The following is a 15510-nucleotide window of genomic DNA, read 5'->3' as shown; positions in this document are numbered from 1 at the left end:
ACTTTAAATGGGCAAATTATTGGTGTGTGAATTATAGCTCAATAAAGCTCTGACCAAAAAAATAATACATTAAAAAAAAAGATACTAGAGGATATTGTGGGCAAGCCAGGGTCAGTCTGTCCAGTACCCATTTATACATCAATGCTTAGACCAGTAAAATTCTCAGCAAAGGTTGTCAAAGCGTAAGAGTTTTTTTTTTTTTTCTTTTTAAATCTTGCCGGCTTCCCCAAGCCCAGCCCAGCTCTAAGGGCAGCACTTTTCATATGAATGGTGAATTGATTCAGTCTTTCTTGGAAAATGTCTGCATTTCATACTGACTCTCGAGTGACAGTTGAGCAGTGTATAGAATTAGAAGTGCACAGTTTTGCTGCTCAAGTGCTATGTAAATATTCTATTGTCGGCTAGCCTATATCTCTTCTGGCTCGACCACATTCACCCTGGAGGACTCCAGAGCTTATTGGTCTGCCATTAAGATCCCTCTTTGTTTTTTGCCCCTGGGGATTTTCCTTTCTTTATTTCAGGCCCAGCTGTGAATTTCCCCCCACACTTTATCCAGCATTTCTTTGAGTTTATCATGGGAGCAGCTACTCCAATTTATCTCTACCAAGTTGCTTAAACTGGGAGTGTCTGGTGCTTTTTTTTAATGTGAATACTTCTATTTTGTATCAGCAATGCCTCTAGAATACTTTAAATATACTCTGATTTATATAGACCCTTTTTTAAAATTGAGGTAAAATTGGTATATAGCATTGCATAAGTTTCAGGTGTACAACATTATAACTCAACATCTGTATACACTACAAAGGGATCACCAACAAAGGTCTAGTTCACCCATTGGGGAAGGGGGTTGAGGGGTGGAGGAGATGGTGCCTTTTAATGTGTGCACTCACACCAGTGTTAGATCTAGGATCGCTTTCCAAGGCAGGGGTAGGGGAAGGCAGAAGAGGATGGCATTGGAAGGCAGGGGCATGGAGTATCTAAATGATTGATCGTCTTCCTTCCTTACCCACTTCCCCCCTTTCTTGAGAGAAGAGTGACAAAGAGGGGGAAATAAGTACTGAGAAAGAATAGCCAGCTCTTGGTGTAACCACAAAAATCCCTTCCACTTTCAGAGATGCTCGGGCCCAAGATGCATTTTTTTTTCTCTGTGGGAAGATGCCCAAGGGAGAATCTTACCTTCCTTCTCTGGCTAGAGCCTAGAACAGAGGTTGTTCTACTTTGCGGCTGCAGCTAGCCCCTGGGCAGAACCCCCTGAGTTCAGTAGCATCCCACAATGATTGATTCTTTTCCTTGAATATTAAAGAGTTTTTCTAAATACTCTCAGGAGGATTCACATCTGGATCTAAGATAGGGAAGGGGGAAAGCAGGGCCATTTTTGCTCAGGCCTCAGACTTTATGGGCTTCAAATGTTGGCTGCTATTGGGCAGCAAATTTGTTCAGGGTAACAGGGTAAGTCTTCACAGTGGCCATCTGGCTCTGAGTAATGAAGCCATGCCTATATAGTGGAGTGGTTGCATATGGGGGCTCTGGGGTCAGACTGCATGTGTTCAAATCCCAGCTCTGCTCATTTTTAGCCTTTAGAAGTTATTTAACTTCTCTGTGCCGGAGGTTCTTGGTAAAAGAATAAAATAAAATAGGATCAATGAGAGCGCCCACTTCACATGGTCACTTTGAAGATTACATAGGATAATCCAGATGAAGCAGTTAGTCCAGAGCTTGGACTCCTGATAAATGCTCCATAGATGGCAACATTAAACTGTGGCTTATGCCAGTCTTCAGCCAAGGATTTACTTTTACATCTTCCCCCACAGTTTAAATAGCACCCCTGAAGAGACTGGATGCTGAATATGTCCCAACTAGCCCTATCCCACCCACTTCCCAACCTCCTCAGGGCCGAGCTTAGGTTAAGGGTAATAAGATCTCAGGCGATCCCAATGTGAGACTCAGAAATGTTTGGAAACTGTCTGAGGCATCAGTCATTCAATGACAGCCCGAGCCTATACTTTCATGGAGACAGTGATCTTCAGGAGAAGGTTCTATACACTATTGGTCCCTGAAGGGCAGAGACAGAGACCAGGTGATGGGGGAGAGAATGGCAGAAGGAGAGAGGACCAGGCCAGGGTGACATTTGCTCTCCACCTGGGCCCTAGAACTGGGCGTTTGGAGAGAGTCCCTGGCATCTATTCACCTGGAAGATAATGGTTTTGACGAGATCTGCGGACTTCCAGTGCCTTAAGGGGCAGGGCTAGAGATGCGGAAATAGGGGCTGAAAGTGGGGTCCAAATGGAGGACTTATTGGCTTTTGATCTCCAGACACAGGAACTGAGTCTGAAAGCCTGAGCCAGGGCAATGGGGGCAGGGGCAGCAGGGGAGAGTTTGCTGCAGGAAGAAACTGAAGCCCCTCTTCTCACGTGGGCCTCACTGAGGTACAGGGTAGAAGCAATGTGGTTTTGGTGTCCAGGTGACAAAGTGTGACACGGTATGAGGAGGGGAATTATCACCCCGACCCCCAACTCCGGTGAACCCATCAGTGGCTTCAGCCAAAGCTGAAGGGAAGACAGCAACGTTTAGGCCCTTTGTGGATTTGCAGAATCCTTGTACCACCCCTTCAGGGGCCTCCGTGTTCCCACAGCCAGAGGCACCCACCAGCAGCTGGGGCGGGGCGGAGCGGCTGCCCTCGCTAGCCGTGTGGGCAGCCAACCTCCACCGAAGCAGGGTAGGAATGGACGAACAGGAGAGGACTGTCAGAATCTGGGAGACTGCCGGGGTCTTCCACAAATAAGAGGAGGAAACCTTCGAGGGGCTGAGGTCCTGTAACACAGGTGGGCACGGGGGTCAGTGACATCTGAGTTTTTACTGCTTATGGGACCTTATTTTTACCCATGGGCCAGTGGGGCCTGGAGAAACTTGAAACACCATGTTACAGCAGATGAAACTGTCTTGAGTACTTGGGCGTATGATAGCCAGCTCCATGTAGATGCTGAGTGGTCATTTCTAATTATAACTTTGAGGTGGGTAGAGGAGCAGGGACAGGGCACTGGCAGGGTGTGATTGGGCTTCATTTATTCCACTTATCTCTAGTGACGTTAGCTTAAAGGAGAGGAAAGGCAAAAGCAAAGGGAAGAAAAATGACTGGGGAGAGAAATAAAGCAAAGAATTGCGATGGTTCTCCATTATTGTGGTTATCAGAAAATTAGCTTCATTTTTAAGACATTTTCCTTCCCATATATATTTTCTAGACTCAGATTGTGATTCTGTATCATCAATTTCTTTTTCAGTAGAGAGTAAAGTCAACAACACCCTCCTGAGCTAAGAGCAACTCTGGCTGAACAGGGAGATCAGAAGTCTGCACGGGTGTGGACTGGACCAGGTGTGAGCCAACAGGGTCAGAGAAGAGGGGAAAACTGGGTCCCCAGAGGCCTACTACCTAGAATTTGGTTTTCCCAACCAATGGCACCCTCTTTTTCCCCCCCGAGGCACCAGTACTGGTGATTGATGCATCCTCAGGCAGCCCGGAGAGCCAGATTCTTATCTCTATCACCATGGGGCTGCCAATTTGTCTGCTAATCTTTGTTTTTTCTGAGAATCATTTTCCTCTTCCTGGAATCAGACCCAGTGTTTAGGGTAATGGAGCAGCGGACTTGAATCCTCAGAAAGAATTTCGTCTCTGTCCTTCTCTTTCCATCCCCACTGCCCTGGCCCTAGATTGAGTCATCTGATGAGTCAGTCACCTGTACCATTGCAGTAGGGGGCTCGTACCTGCACTCTGACCCTTTTCCTATCCTGCATCCAAACTGTTGCCAAGTTAGCTTTCTAAAATATGTTTCTAATCATGTCACTCCTACTGTTTTTAAAAGATCTTTGAGTAAACCAATTACATGGACTATTATTGAATAAATAAAACGGCTCTGTTAGTATCAAGTTCCCCATTATTCTTAGTTCTTGTCTTTATAGCCTTCACCATGATTCCAACCTATCTTACGTATGCGTTTTCTTGCTTATTGTCTGTCTCCCTCTTCCATTGGAATGAAGTTTTCATTTGATCAAGGTTCTTATCTGTCTGTCCCCAAAACAGTGGCTGGCACATGTTAGATAATAAATATTGATTGAATGAAGGACTCAATAAATCAAATCCTGTTAGCCACAGTTAATTCTTCTTTTTCTTTTCGTAAATGGACTTTATTTACTTTTACGATTACAAATGTAATACATGCTTACTGTAGAGAATCTGGAAAGTACAGAGAAGTAGAAAGAAGAAAATTAAAACACCCATAATCCCACCACCTGAAGGCAAACACTGCTCATATTACGCTCTATCTATGCCTGTTTAAAGACCAAGATCTTTATCAAGAGGGCTGGCCACAAAGCACAATAGCCAAGGGGGAGTGAGGGCAATTAACAACTGAGGGGTCACCCAAAGGTCAGAGCTAGAGATTTGACACTGAGGGACAAGACAACAGCCACCCCGACAACAGATCAAGACGTAAGAAGTTGACAACACAAGAACAAGTCGGGTTATGGTAAGAATGTAGTGAGATGATGCTTGTCAAGAGTTTAGCCCAGTAACTGTCACACAACACATAATCAATAAATGTTAGCCATTACTAAGATTACTACTATGGGTCAAAACGAATGGTTCAGGATGGAGACTATAAACAGGGCAAGGGCCCTGGAGACCCGTCTTAGGTGCTATGAGTTGGGACATATAGGGACAAGTCTACTGGATGAAAAGGATGGTATTGGAGTGGGCTTCACTCTCCTTATAGGCTCCCCTGCCAGGTGAAATGGGACCAGGGCTTCCTCAAGTTTGCCTCATGACATGTGGCAAGACATTCTAAGGTGTTTTTGAGGTAGGACACGGTTTCTCCTGCCTAGACTTCTCCCTGGACCAGGAACTAGGACTGGCCTCGATGGTAATGGGAGTTCAGAACCTCATACACCAAACACTCTTGAAGTCCACGCTCTGATTGTTGGGGCAGGTCAAAGGCATGTGGGGTGAAAGAGAAGGTCAAGTCAGCCAAGTGGGAGATAGGGTGGGATGTGCCTGGAGGGGGATGCTGAAGGGGGAAGGCCACAAGGTTTAATGATGTAATTGAATGGAATGGGTCCAGGAACAAGTCCTCAAGTTAGCAGTCAAGCTGGATATCACAGGAGAAGAGTCCAGGTAGCATTACTTGTTAGTGGGGGCCTTCTGATGGCCTGTGCTCTGTCGAAGGTGGTCGTGCAGACCCTCTTGAGGGTCTCCATGCTCTTTCAGGTAGTAACAGCGTTTGGGAACATGCTGGTGCTGGGAGTGAGAAAAAACAAAAAATGGCAGAGGTAAGAGCCATGCTTACTGTGACGAGCGGGGTTCTGCCTGGATAATTTCAGTAACTTAGCAGGTCAAGCAACTTGGCTAATGTACCTTATTTGTATAAAGTGTGATCGAGGACTAGACTGGCCAGATTCCCTAGTGACCTGGGCCTATAACACCCGTGGCTGTAGGTGGGACCCAGTCGCCAAAACGTGACCCCTCTTTTAGAATTGGACCTGGAATAAGTGCAGAGTTGGGACTGAGCCCAGCCATTTCCCTCAGAATCAGAAGACTTAGACCTTTAACCATCCCAGGCCCTCCGTATCTTGGGTAGGGCATGCCTCCTCAAAGTGGTTAATACACCCAAAATAAGTACATAGCCAGGCCCGCTGATGAAACTCTAGGTTGGGGGTTAGGGTCTAGGAGCTCAATGCCTCTCCCAGCCTCTTCCTTAGGCTACTCAAAGGAGCAGGGTGACTTTGCCATCATTACCTCATTTTTCTATTCAGAAACCTTGAGTGTGTTTCCCCATCATTACCTCCTCGGTCTGCTGTGGAGAGTTCAGTTCATTCTCCATTGCCTCCTCGTTATTCCGCTTACAGGCTGACGGCAGAACCTGGCTTGAGCTGCCCGGGGAATCCTTCTCTCCAGCCAGCTGGCACTCGGTATAGAGAGACCTGTCTATTAGCTCCTTTAGGCTGCCGGCCACCTTCAGGAAGATCCGGCCCATTTTGGTGGCAACAGCTTCCGAGAGTCCTTCCAGAAACCTGGTCCGCAGAATGGCATCAGACCAAGACAAATGCCGGGCCAGCAGGAGGAAGTCAGTGGCATACTGCCTGACTGACTTCTGGCCCTGCTTGGGATGGCAAAGAACGGCACTGAGGATGTCTATTTCAGATAGGGAGTCATATAAGCCCTGGGATCTGCTCAGGAAAGATTTATCTTCATTGGAGAGGGGGTTTCCTACCTCCATCTGCAAGATGGACCACCTCTCTGCTGCCCCCAGATGAAGAGACACCAGAAAAGCCATTTTCTCTGAATCGTTCAAAAATCCCTTCACTTGCTTCTCCTCATCAATCTCCATCTCCTCCTCCACAGAGCATGAACCCCGGGCTGCTTCCTGTTCTGCTAAGAGGTAACAGAGTGCTGGGGTCAGCATGCCAAAAGATGGGACTTCCTCTGGCGGTTGGTTCATTGTTTCAGTGGTCGTGGCAGTCACGTGTGGTGTGGACTTTGATCCAGAGGCTCTGACGTTGATGTGAGAGGCAGATGTTTCCCCAGAGTCTGTGGCTTTGATTTCCAGAGTGGACATCATTCCAGAGGCTGTGGTTGCCATTTGAGGTGTGGACGTGGCTCCCGGGACTGGAGCCCTCATTAGCGGCATGGATACCCCTCTAGAGGCCGTGGCCGCCATCTGTGGCATGGACATCCCCCCAGAGGCTGTGGCTCTCAGAAGTGGCACGGACATCATTCCAGAAGCCGAGGCTCTCATAAGCGATACGGACGTTGCTCCAGAAGCTGAGGCTCTCATCGGTGATGCAGGCATCCCCCCGGAGGTTGCGTATGTCATTTGTGGCAGGGAAGTGGGTCCAGAACTCACAACTCTTTTTTGCAGTGTGGACGTTGCCCCAGAGGCCATGCTTTTCATCAGCGGCATAGACATCTCTCCAGAAGCCATGGCTGACATCAATGGCATGGGCATTGTTCCAGAGGCCGTGGCTCTAATGAATGGCTTGGACATCCCTCCAGAGGCCACAGCTGTTGTTTGTGTGGTGGACATCTTTCCAGAGGCTGGAGCTCTCATTAACTCTGTGGACGCAGCTTCAGAGGCTGAGGGTCTCCTTAGTGGTGTGGACATAATTCCAGACACTGGAGCCCTTAATAGTGGCGGGGACATCACTCCCGAGGCAGGGGCTCGCACTGATAGCATGCACATCTCTCCAGAAGCTGTGGGCATCATCTGCGCAGTGGATGTTGCCCTGGAGGCTGGGGCTCTCATCAGTGGCATGGACACCCCTCCAAAGGCCGCGGCTGTCATTTGAGGCACGGACATCACTCCAGAGGCTGTGGATCTCATTAGCGATGTAGATAGCTCTCCAGAGACTGGAGCCCTCATTTGTGGCTTGGACATCATTCCAGAGGCTGTGGCTGTCTTTTGCGGAGTAGACATTGCTCCATAAGCTGGGGCTCTCAGAGGCGTGGCTACTTCTCCAGAAGCTGGGGGCCTCGTTAGTGCTGGGGACGTCTCTCCAGAGGATGAAGCTCTTGTTAGCTGTGTGGGCATCTCTGCAGGGTCTGAGGCTCTCATCAGTGGTGTGGACACCGCCCCAAAGGCCGGGGCTCTCATTTTTGGTGTGGACATCAATTCAGAGGCTGGGGCTTGCGTCTGCAGTAGGGACATCCCCCCAGAGGTCATGGATCTCCTGAGAGACATGGACATCCCCCCAAAGTCTTGGGCGCTCATTGGCTGACTGGGCATCTTTCCAGAGGCTGTGGATCTCATTAGCGCCATGGGCATGGCTCCAGGGCCTGGGGCTCTCATTAGAGGCATGGACATAGTTCCAGGGGCTGCGGCTGTCATTTGTGGTGTGGACATGTCGCCAGAGGCTGGGGCTCTCATTAGCGGTGTGGACATCGCTGCAGAGGCAGTGTCTGTCATCTGCGGCACGGACACGGCTCCAGAAGCTGTGTCTCTCATTAGCACTGTGGAGATCTCTCCAGAAGCTGCAGTTGTCATTTGCTGCATGAACATTGCTTCTGCGGCTTTGGATGTTGTTAGTGGCTTGGACAATGCTCCCGAGGCCATAGCTCTCATCTGTGGCACGGACATCACTGCCGAGGCCGTGTCTCTCATTAACAGTGTAGACATGGATCCAGAGGCTTTGGCTGTCATCCGTGGGGTGGACGTGGCTCCAGAGGCTCTCATTTGTGGTACAGCTGTCACTCCCGAGGCTGTGGCTCTCCTCTGTGACACAGACATTGCTCCAGCGACAGGCGCCCTCATTCGCGGTGTGGACACTGACCCAGAGGCTGAGGCTGTCATCTGTAGCATAGACATTGTTTCAGAGACTGGGGCTGTGCTCGGCAGTGTGGACATTGTTCCAGAGGCTGGGGCTCTCATTCGCAGTGTGGACATCGCCCCATTGGCTGGGACTCTCATAAAGCCCATGGACGTGGCTCCAGAAGCTCTAGCCATTGCTAACTGCGTGGACATTGCTCTCGAGGCTGCGGTTGACATTTGCTCTGTGGACTTTGCTCCAGAGGTTGCAGCCGTCATCAGCGGGGTGGACAGTGCTGCAGAGTCTGGGACTGTCTTTAGCAACGTGGACACACTTCCAGAGGCTGGGGCTCTCGTTCTCGGTTTCGACCTTGCTCCAGGCTCTGGGGCTCTCACTGGCGGTGTGGACATCCCCCCGGAGGCTGTTGCTCTCATTGGTGGACTAGACACAACTTGAGAGTCGAGATTTTGTGTTAACCGTGAGGACATCACTCCAGAGCCTTGGGCTGGCATCAGCTGGGTGGGCATCCCGCCAGAGGTTAGGGCCATCATTACCAGTGGGGACATTGCTTCAGCGTCTGGGTCTGGCTTTGGCAATGTGGGCATTTCTCCAGCATCAGGGACTGACAGGAGCAGTGAGGACATTGCTCCAGAGCCCGGAGCTGTCATTAGTGGTGAAGACACTACTCCAGAGTCTGGGCCTGACATTAGCTGGGTGGACATTTCCCCAGAGTCTTGGGTGCTCGTTGGCTGGGTGGACGTTGCTCCAGAAGTTAGGGCTGACATTATCAGTGAGGAGATCGCTTCAGAGTCTGTGCCTGACATGAGCAGTGAAGAGATCTCTCCAGAGGCCAGGGCAGTCATTAGCACTTTAGACATTGCTTCAGTGTCTTCGTCTGTAATTTGCAATGGTGACATTCCTTCAGAGCCTGGAGCTGGCATTGGCTGTGGGGACATCACTCCGGGGTTCACATCTGGCATTAGGAGTGGGGAGATCTCTCCAGGATCTGGGGCTAGCATCAATGGTGTGGACACCGCTTCAGAGGATGGAGCTGGCATTGCCAGTGGTGATATTTCTGCAGAATCTGGTGTTGCCATTAGTGCTGTGGACATTGTTCCAAAGTCAGGAATTGTCATCAGCCCTGGGGACATTAATCCATACTCTGAAGTGGACAGCAATGGGGACAGTGTTCCAGAATCTGAGGTTGGTATCAACAATGGGGACAGCACCCCAGAGTCTGAGGTTGGTATCAACAATGGGGACAGTGCCTCTGAATCTGAAGCTGGCATTAACAATGGGGACAGTGTCCCAGAGTCTGAGGCTGGCATTAGCGGTGGGGACAGTGCTCCAGAGTTTGCTGCTCCCATTAGAGGTACGGCCATGGTGTCAAAGGCTGGGGATGTCATCAGCTGTGTGGACATCCCTCCAGGGTCTGATGCTGAACTTGAGACCATAGGCTGGACACTAGAATGCAGAATTTGGACCTCTGCTCTGTTCTCTCTCATTGTTCCAGAGCAGGTCGTCTCCCTGTTTGGGGGGTCGACGCTTTCCTCCGTCAGCACATTGCTGAATCGCAGTGAATGTAAGGGTATCGACATATCTGCCATGGCCAAAGGAGAGTGTGGAGGGAACCTCTAAAGCAGTTATATCAGGGATCCTACTGAAGCCCACGTGGCAAGAAAATCTGTAGACAGAAAACAAGTTTAGCAGTCAAAAGCAAATATCAAGAAGATTGGGAAATAGACAAATGATCCACGATGGAGACTTCTTTTATGTGTTGCCAGCTATGTGGCATCGGAGATGGGCCTATCAAGTTAAAGAAGCTGTGCAACATTAAACAAATTTGAAGCTGGAGCAAATATGCTCTCCACCCCTATCCTTTTCAAACCAACCCACCCCGTCACACAGCACACCCTCTCGGTTTATAAAAGCTGTAAACGCGGGCAACTTCAGAGCAGCCAAGAGCCCGTGAGGTCCTGGTTCAAATGAAACAGCAGCACCACCTGCTGGAAAACTGTGAAAAGTGCAGGTTCCAGAGCTCTGCTCTCTCCCACCACAGCACTAGCAAGCCAGCCAAGGAACTGGCAGGCCTGGATGAGAACGCCCTTTGCCCCAGGATGATCATTAGTTCCTCGGGCTCATTGAGTCCTGCCAATGGTTTAGTCCCCATTTTACTACTCTGATGGCCCTGAATGTCTTCCTCAGGAAAAGGAAGGCATTTAACTGATCAATGGTTGAGAACATCATTCCATGAATTGAAAATCCTGTTTATTATCATTTTTATTATTAATAACAAAAATCATCACTATTACTACCACTTATTGCCCACCTAGTGTGTTCCAGGCACTATACTTTAGGCAACTGTACACAACTTTAAACTGTCTATAGTGCACAGAGATGTGCAAGCATTACCCGTTTGAATCTTACAAGAGATAGTAGCATTATTCCCATTTTACCAGGTTTCTCAGATTAACTGGGGCTGGGGCTAGACTAAGAGCACTGTGACAGTAAAAACTGTCTTTGACTATCGCTTCCTCCTCGGGGTTGCCTAGCCTTTGGCATCCCTAAGGCCGCATTCAATTATCTCTCTGATGTCCTAGATCATGGCTCACTGAAGCCCAGTCTCTAGCAAATACAGATTTCAAGTTTCTCTGACGACATGTGGGTGGGCAATCCCAAAGCCTCAGCCCTCCGGCACACTCCCATAAGCAGCCCCCAAAGGGGCTTCTTGTCACAGAGCTTGGAAACCAACACACACACTACACGATGTTGATACACCCCCACAGCCTGCCCATACCCCCAGTGGAGCACTTGCTCATTTGGGACAATGTCACAGAAGTCATCAATCTTGTGCAGTGTGCCTCCATGATAATATTGAGAATACTAGCAACAGAAATGCCAACAGTCAACATTTCTTGAGCGTGCGCTGACTGGCGAGCACTCTGCTGGGCGCTTTACATGCATCGTTTGGTCCTCACAGCAACACTAAGAGATTTCGGTAGTACCCTATCCTCATCTTACAAAGGAGAAAACTCAGGCCCAGAGAGGCTTAATAATTTGCCTGCAGTCACTTGGATTCACGGGTCCACCCAACTCCAGAGGCCCCTACTCTTCTCCACTGTGCTATAATGATCCACCTTGTGTGCCCTCTCTCCCTCTTACTCAGTCACGTTACCAAGACAGCACCCCTCCCCATCTCCAGCCTGGACAACCCCGAGATGGGGTTTAGTAAAAGAAATACTGGCCTCCTGCTGGCACCTTGGTTACTCTAATAATTGGTGCAATGGGAAAGATGAGTCAAAAGGGCAGTGATAGATGACCACCCCCGCCCCCATCTTTAGAAAAATCCCTGAACACGCCACAGTTTCCCACTAGGCAGAAGCCGGAAAGATCTTACCTTGCCAGTTAGGGAGAAGAGAGGGAGTGTAGCTCTTTTGGTCTGGCCAACTTACTTATGCCCCATGCCCAGCCAGTTCATTAAAGTAAGACCCAATACCAGCAGCTGTTCTCTGCAATCTCCCTTAGCTATCCCCTGCCACGCCCCCCTCAGCCTGCCCGCCCACCCGCCCCACTGCTCCTGACTTGCTAGTGCTTGCTCTGTCTCTCTGGTCCCAGATTCCTGCCTCTATATAGGCTCTGACATTTGCCTCTGGCCGCCTTTCACTTGACAGCCCTCCAGAAGCTCCAGAAGTGCATAGCACTTGGCCTATGCAACTCCACCCTGCTTCCCCTCGCCCCCAGTAGCTGCACCAGCTCGCTCTGCCCGCCTCTGGCCGTCCCAAAGAAAACAGGAGAGTCACACAAAGAAAGAGATGAGACCGAAAGTGTCCTAGCTCAGGAAATGAGATGTTCCCTCTGCGGCTGAGCAGACACTGGCGTCCTGGGAGCCAGGCACTGCTACCGGTGGGCCGTGGAAGAGCAGGCAGGGCTTAGAGGGAAGGGAACCGGGGCTGGAGGCTGAGTGGAGCAGTGGCAGGAGAGTTCAAAGACGTTTGGGTGCAGGGAAACCACGGTTTGGAAGGATGGGCCGTGGGGCTTAAGACAGCCCAGCAATGGCGACAATTAAAAAGCCAACTGGCCCCGGTGTCAGAGACACGGAGGGAAATCTGGCAACCAGTGACTCTACCACAGGGCTAGAATTCAACAGCGAGCCTCCAGGGTGTCCAGACAGCTGGCAAGAAAAGCACACCGATATCTTAAGGATACCAGGTGAGGGCTTGTTCATAGAAGCAGGGCTTCAGCCTGCTTTCTAGAACTGGGGCACAAGGTCAGAGTAAAACTAACAGGAAGGTTTGCCAGAGCTCTCTAACCTTCTGAATCAGGAGCCCTCAAACCCCTATACTAAGGGCAGAAGTGGTCCCTGAGCCCTGGATAGGGCAAAGCCTTTAGGTGAAGTTCAAGTACCCCAGGGACTCAGAGTCTAGGGGCTGGCGGGGAGGCATTCAGGTCGTTATAAACCACCCCATGCTCCAACAACCAACAATAATTAGCAACCAACAATACCTGGGCACTCGGGCTAAGCACTACACTTACTTTATATCCTTTGCGCCTCGTGGCAACACCTGCAAGGTAGGCACTGACGCCATTCCCTTTTTGTTTGTTTGTTTTTTGCTTTAGAAATTTTTTTCCTTCATTTTCTTTTTTTCAATTTTCTTTTTTTATTGAAGTATAATTGATTTACAATGTTGTGTTAGTTTCTGGAGTACAGCAAAGTGAATCAGTTATATAGATAGATAGATAGATAGATAGATATTCTTTTACAAATGGGGAGAGGGGCTTGGAGAAGTTATGACCAAGGTCACAGAACTAGTACATGGCAAAGCCCAGATCTGAACCCGGGTCAGTCTGATTCAAGAATCATTTTCTCTCTTTGTAAACAGACAAGTGGTTAGAAACATTCCAAGTGCCACCTTCCTCTTCCCACCCCAACTAATGGCTGAATCATCGTAGTGATAATAATAATAGTAATAATAATAATAATACCAACTGACTTGGAACTCTTCCCATACGCCAAGAACTACACTGAGGGTTTTACAAGCATTCTCTCATTTGATCCTAACAGCTGTTTTTAACTCTCAGTTTACAGATAAGAAAACTGAGTCTCGGTGAAGTGAATTGACATGACCAAAAGCCTACAGCTCTGTTTGACTCCAGAACTCACTATAGTATACTACTCAAAAAGAAAAATTCCAGTCACTCTCCCCCTCCCCTAAAGCAAAAACTACTCACAGGGAACCCAACAACATTTACTGTGCCAGCCACTGTGCTAAGCACTTTACGCGCAAGATCTCATTTGTTACTCACGACAACCCTATGAGGTGGGTACTATCATCACCCTCATTCCCAGATGAGGCACCAGAGGCACAGAGAGGTTAGGTAGCTTTCCCAAGGTCACACAGCTAGGAAGCACTGTTGTTTATGATCATAAAAACTTGGAAACTACCTAAATGCCAATGTTAGAACCCAATCCACTTAATGATTAAACAAATCATGGTGCATCTGCAGTGGCCAGTGAAAATGATTATCTGATTTTTATGAAATAAATATGTATATTTTTGCATAGACAAAAATACAGTTTGGAAAGATATACACCAAAATGTTAACAGTGACCATACCGGAGTGATGGGATTAAAGGGAATTTTTACTTTTGTTTTTCTTAGCTGTATTTTCTCATTTGTCCATAATGGACCCATATTGCTTGTGTTAGAAGAAAAAATATATTTTTCTTTCTTTTCAAAGGTGTGTTCCTCTAGGGTTTTATCTCTAGCCCTCTCCCCTCCTCTCTCTGAGTGTCCCCAGTATCTCCCCGCCCAAGCAATCTTTCTCCCCCAATAGGCTTAATTCTTGCACCACTCAGATCCTTGGTCAGTAGTGACCTCTGAAAACCGTCTCTAATGGCTTGCTTTTATTTTTTTATTATTATCAAAAAAAAATTTCCTGTTTTTCTACTTTTATTTATGCCTAACAATTACACAAGTAATCTAGGAATATATTCTCAGGATAAAAACTTGAAATCCTACCTGCAGATAAAGCTAGTCCAGCACCTTCCCCACCCCCCATCCCCTCAAGTCTGTTCACAGTTGGGTGTGTCTCCTTCCAAACTTTTTCTAGCTGCAATGGCATTCGGAGTTCCTATCATGCAATTGCTTGCAAAACCCAGGGTATGCAAAGAGCTACAGTTAGAAAACCATCCTGACACTGGGCTCTCCAGGAGTTCAAGTTCTGGTCCACTGTGACCCTTTGTCATCAGCCGGCTCCTAAGGCAGCTACTGAGAGAGAGTTCTTGCAGGCTCAGCCCATTTGGGTCACAGACTTCCGTTGTGTTCGTGCCAGTGTCTTTACAGCCACAGAGAGGGGAGGCCTACTAAGGAAGGAAAAGCCCAGAAACTGCTGCTTAGCATCTCAGATCCCTCACGTCTGGCCCAGTCTGCAGTGATCAATACAGCTATGAGGTGTCATGCTCCCGCCGCCTCACAAAAGGTAATTGAGTTTGGGGGATTGCATGGCTAGCTGCTCGGGGGAAATAAGAATAAACAAGACACGGTTCAATATGTCAACAAATAGCTTCCCAGCTCTTGAAAATAAACCTTTCCTGAGATTCTGCACGATATCCTCCCCCCCGGCCCTAGCAAACAGGCACCCAGATAACAGAAAAGAGACAACCTCAGGCTAAAGAAATACCTGATCTACTTGAGGGTCCTCTACCTTCCCTGCTCAATCAGGGAGGGAGAGACCCTCCTCACCCCCTTGCTCGCCCCCTCTCCCAACAGCCCTGATGCTTAAAATGCCCACCCGGCTCTTTATAAATCGAGGGGGGAAATGGCTAGCGTTTACTGAGTCCTTACCCTGCCAGGCACTGTGTTAAGCTCTTTACATACATCACATCATTTATTGCACAATAAACCAATGAAGTGGGTTTTTTACCCTCATTTTATAAAGCAGCTAAAGAACCAAAGTAGAGAGAAAATAAAATCAAGTAACTTACCTTGGCTCCCACAGTTGAGAGGGAGTGAAGCTGGGCTTGTCACTCGGGTCTGTCTGACTCAGCTGGTGCTCTTAACTCACAGGAGAGTCACACACTGTCTTCGAGTCTCTGAAGGGCTGTCATATGGAAGAGAGGGTAGGTGTGTTCTGGGTAGCTCCAAAGAGAAGGATTTGACTGTTAGTTGGGAATTACACTTTCATTGGATGTGCTGCAAATTCCCCAAACAACATGTA

The 15510-nt window shown here is 48.6% G+C and overlaps 1 protein-coding gene across 2 annotated transcripts; it reads right to left on the bottom strand.

The window, feature by feature from the left end:
• Positions 1-788: 788 nt before the first annotated feature.
• On the bottom strand, positions 789-15296 carry RTL9 (retrotransposon Gag like 9). Of its 2 annotated transcripts, none has more exons than XM_082447518.1 (2): positions 5832-11784; positions 789-5287 (listed from the first exon to the last, which is right to left on the bottom strand). In XM_082447518.1, the coding sequence occupies exons 1-2, from the start codon at positions 9897-9899 to the stop codon at positions 5171-5173; spliced, it is 4185 nt and encodes a 1394-aa protein (XP_082303644.1). In that variant the 5' UTR covers positions 9900-11784; the 3' UTR covers positions 789-5170. The 2 variants fall into 2 exon arrangements, with proteins under 2 accessions (XP_082303644.1, XP_082303643.1); XM_082447517.1 differs by lacking the exon at positions 789-5287 and adding an exon at positions 15278-15296 and having other exon boundaries at positions 5406-9976.
• Between the last annotated feature and the right edge of the window lie 214 nt (positions 15297-15510).

Source organism: Balaenoptera physalus (genome assembly GCF_965194825.1).
Source record: "Balaenoptera physalus genome assembly, chromosome: X".
Classification (NCBI taxonomy): domain Eukaryota; kingdom Metazoa; phylum Chordata; class Mammalia; order Artiodactyla; family Balaenopteridae; genus Balaenoptera; species Balaenoptera physalus.
Note: the sequence above shows the minus strand (reverse complement) of the source record. Positions and strands in the feature narration are given on the sequence as shown.

Excerpts from the sequence above, each read along its gene's own strand:
- RTL9 (XM_082447518.1), bottom strand. The coding sequence starts at position 9,899 with ATGGCAGATATGTCGATACCCTTACATTCACTGCGATTCAGCAATGTG. Across the intron at positions 5,288-5,831 it reads CTCCACAGCAGACCGAGGAG|CACCAGCATGTTCCCAAACG; the intron begins GTAATGATGGGG and ends TCTCACTCCCAG.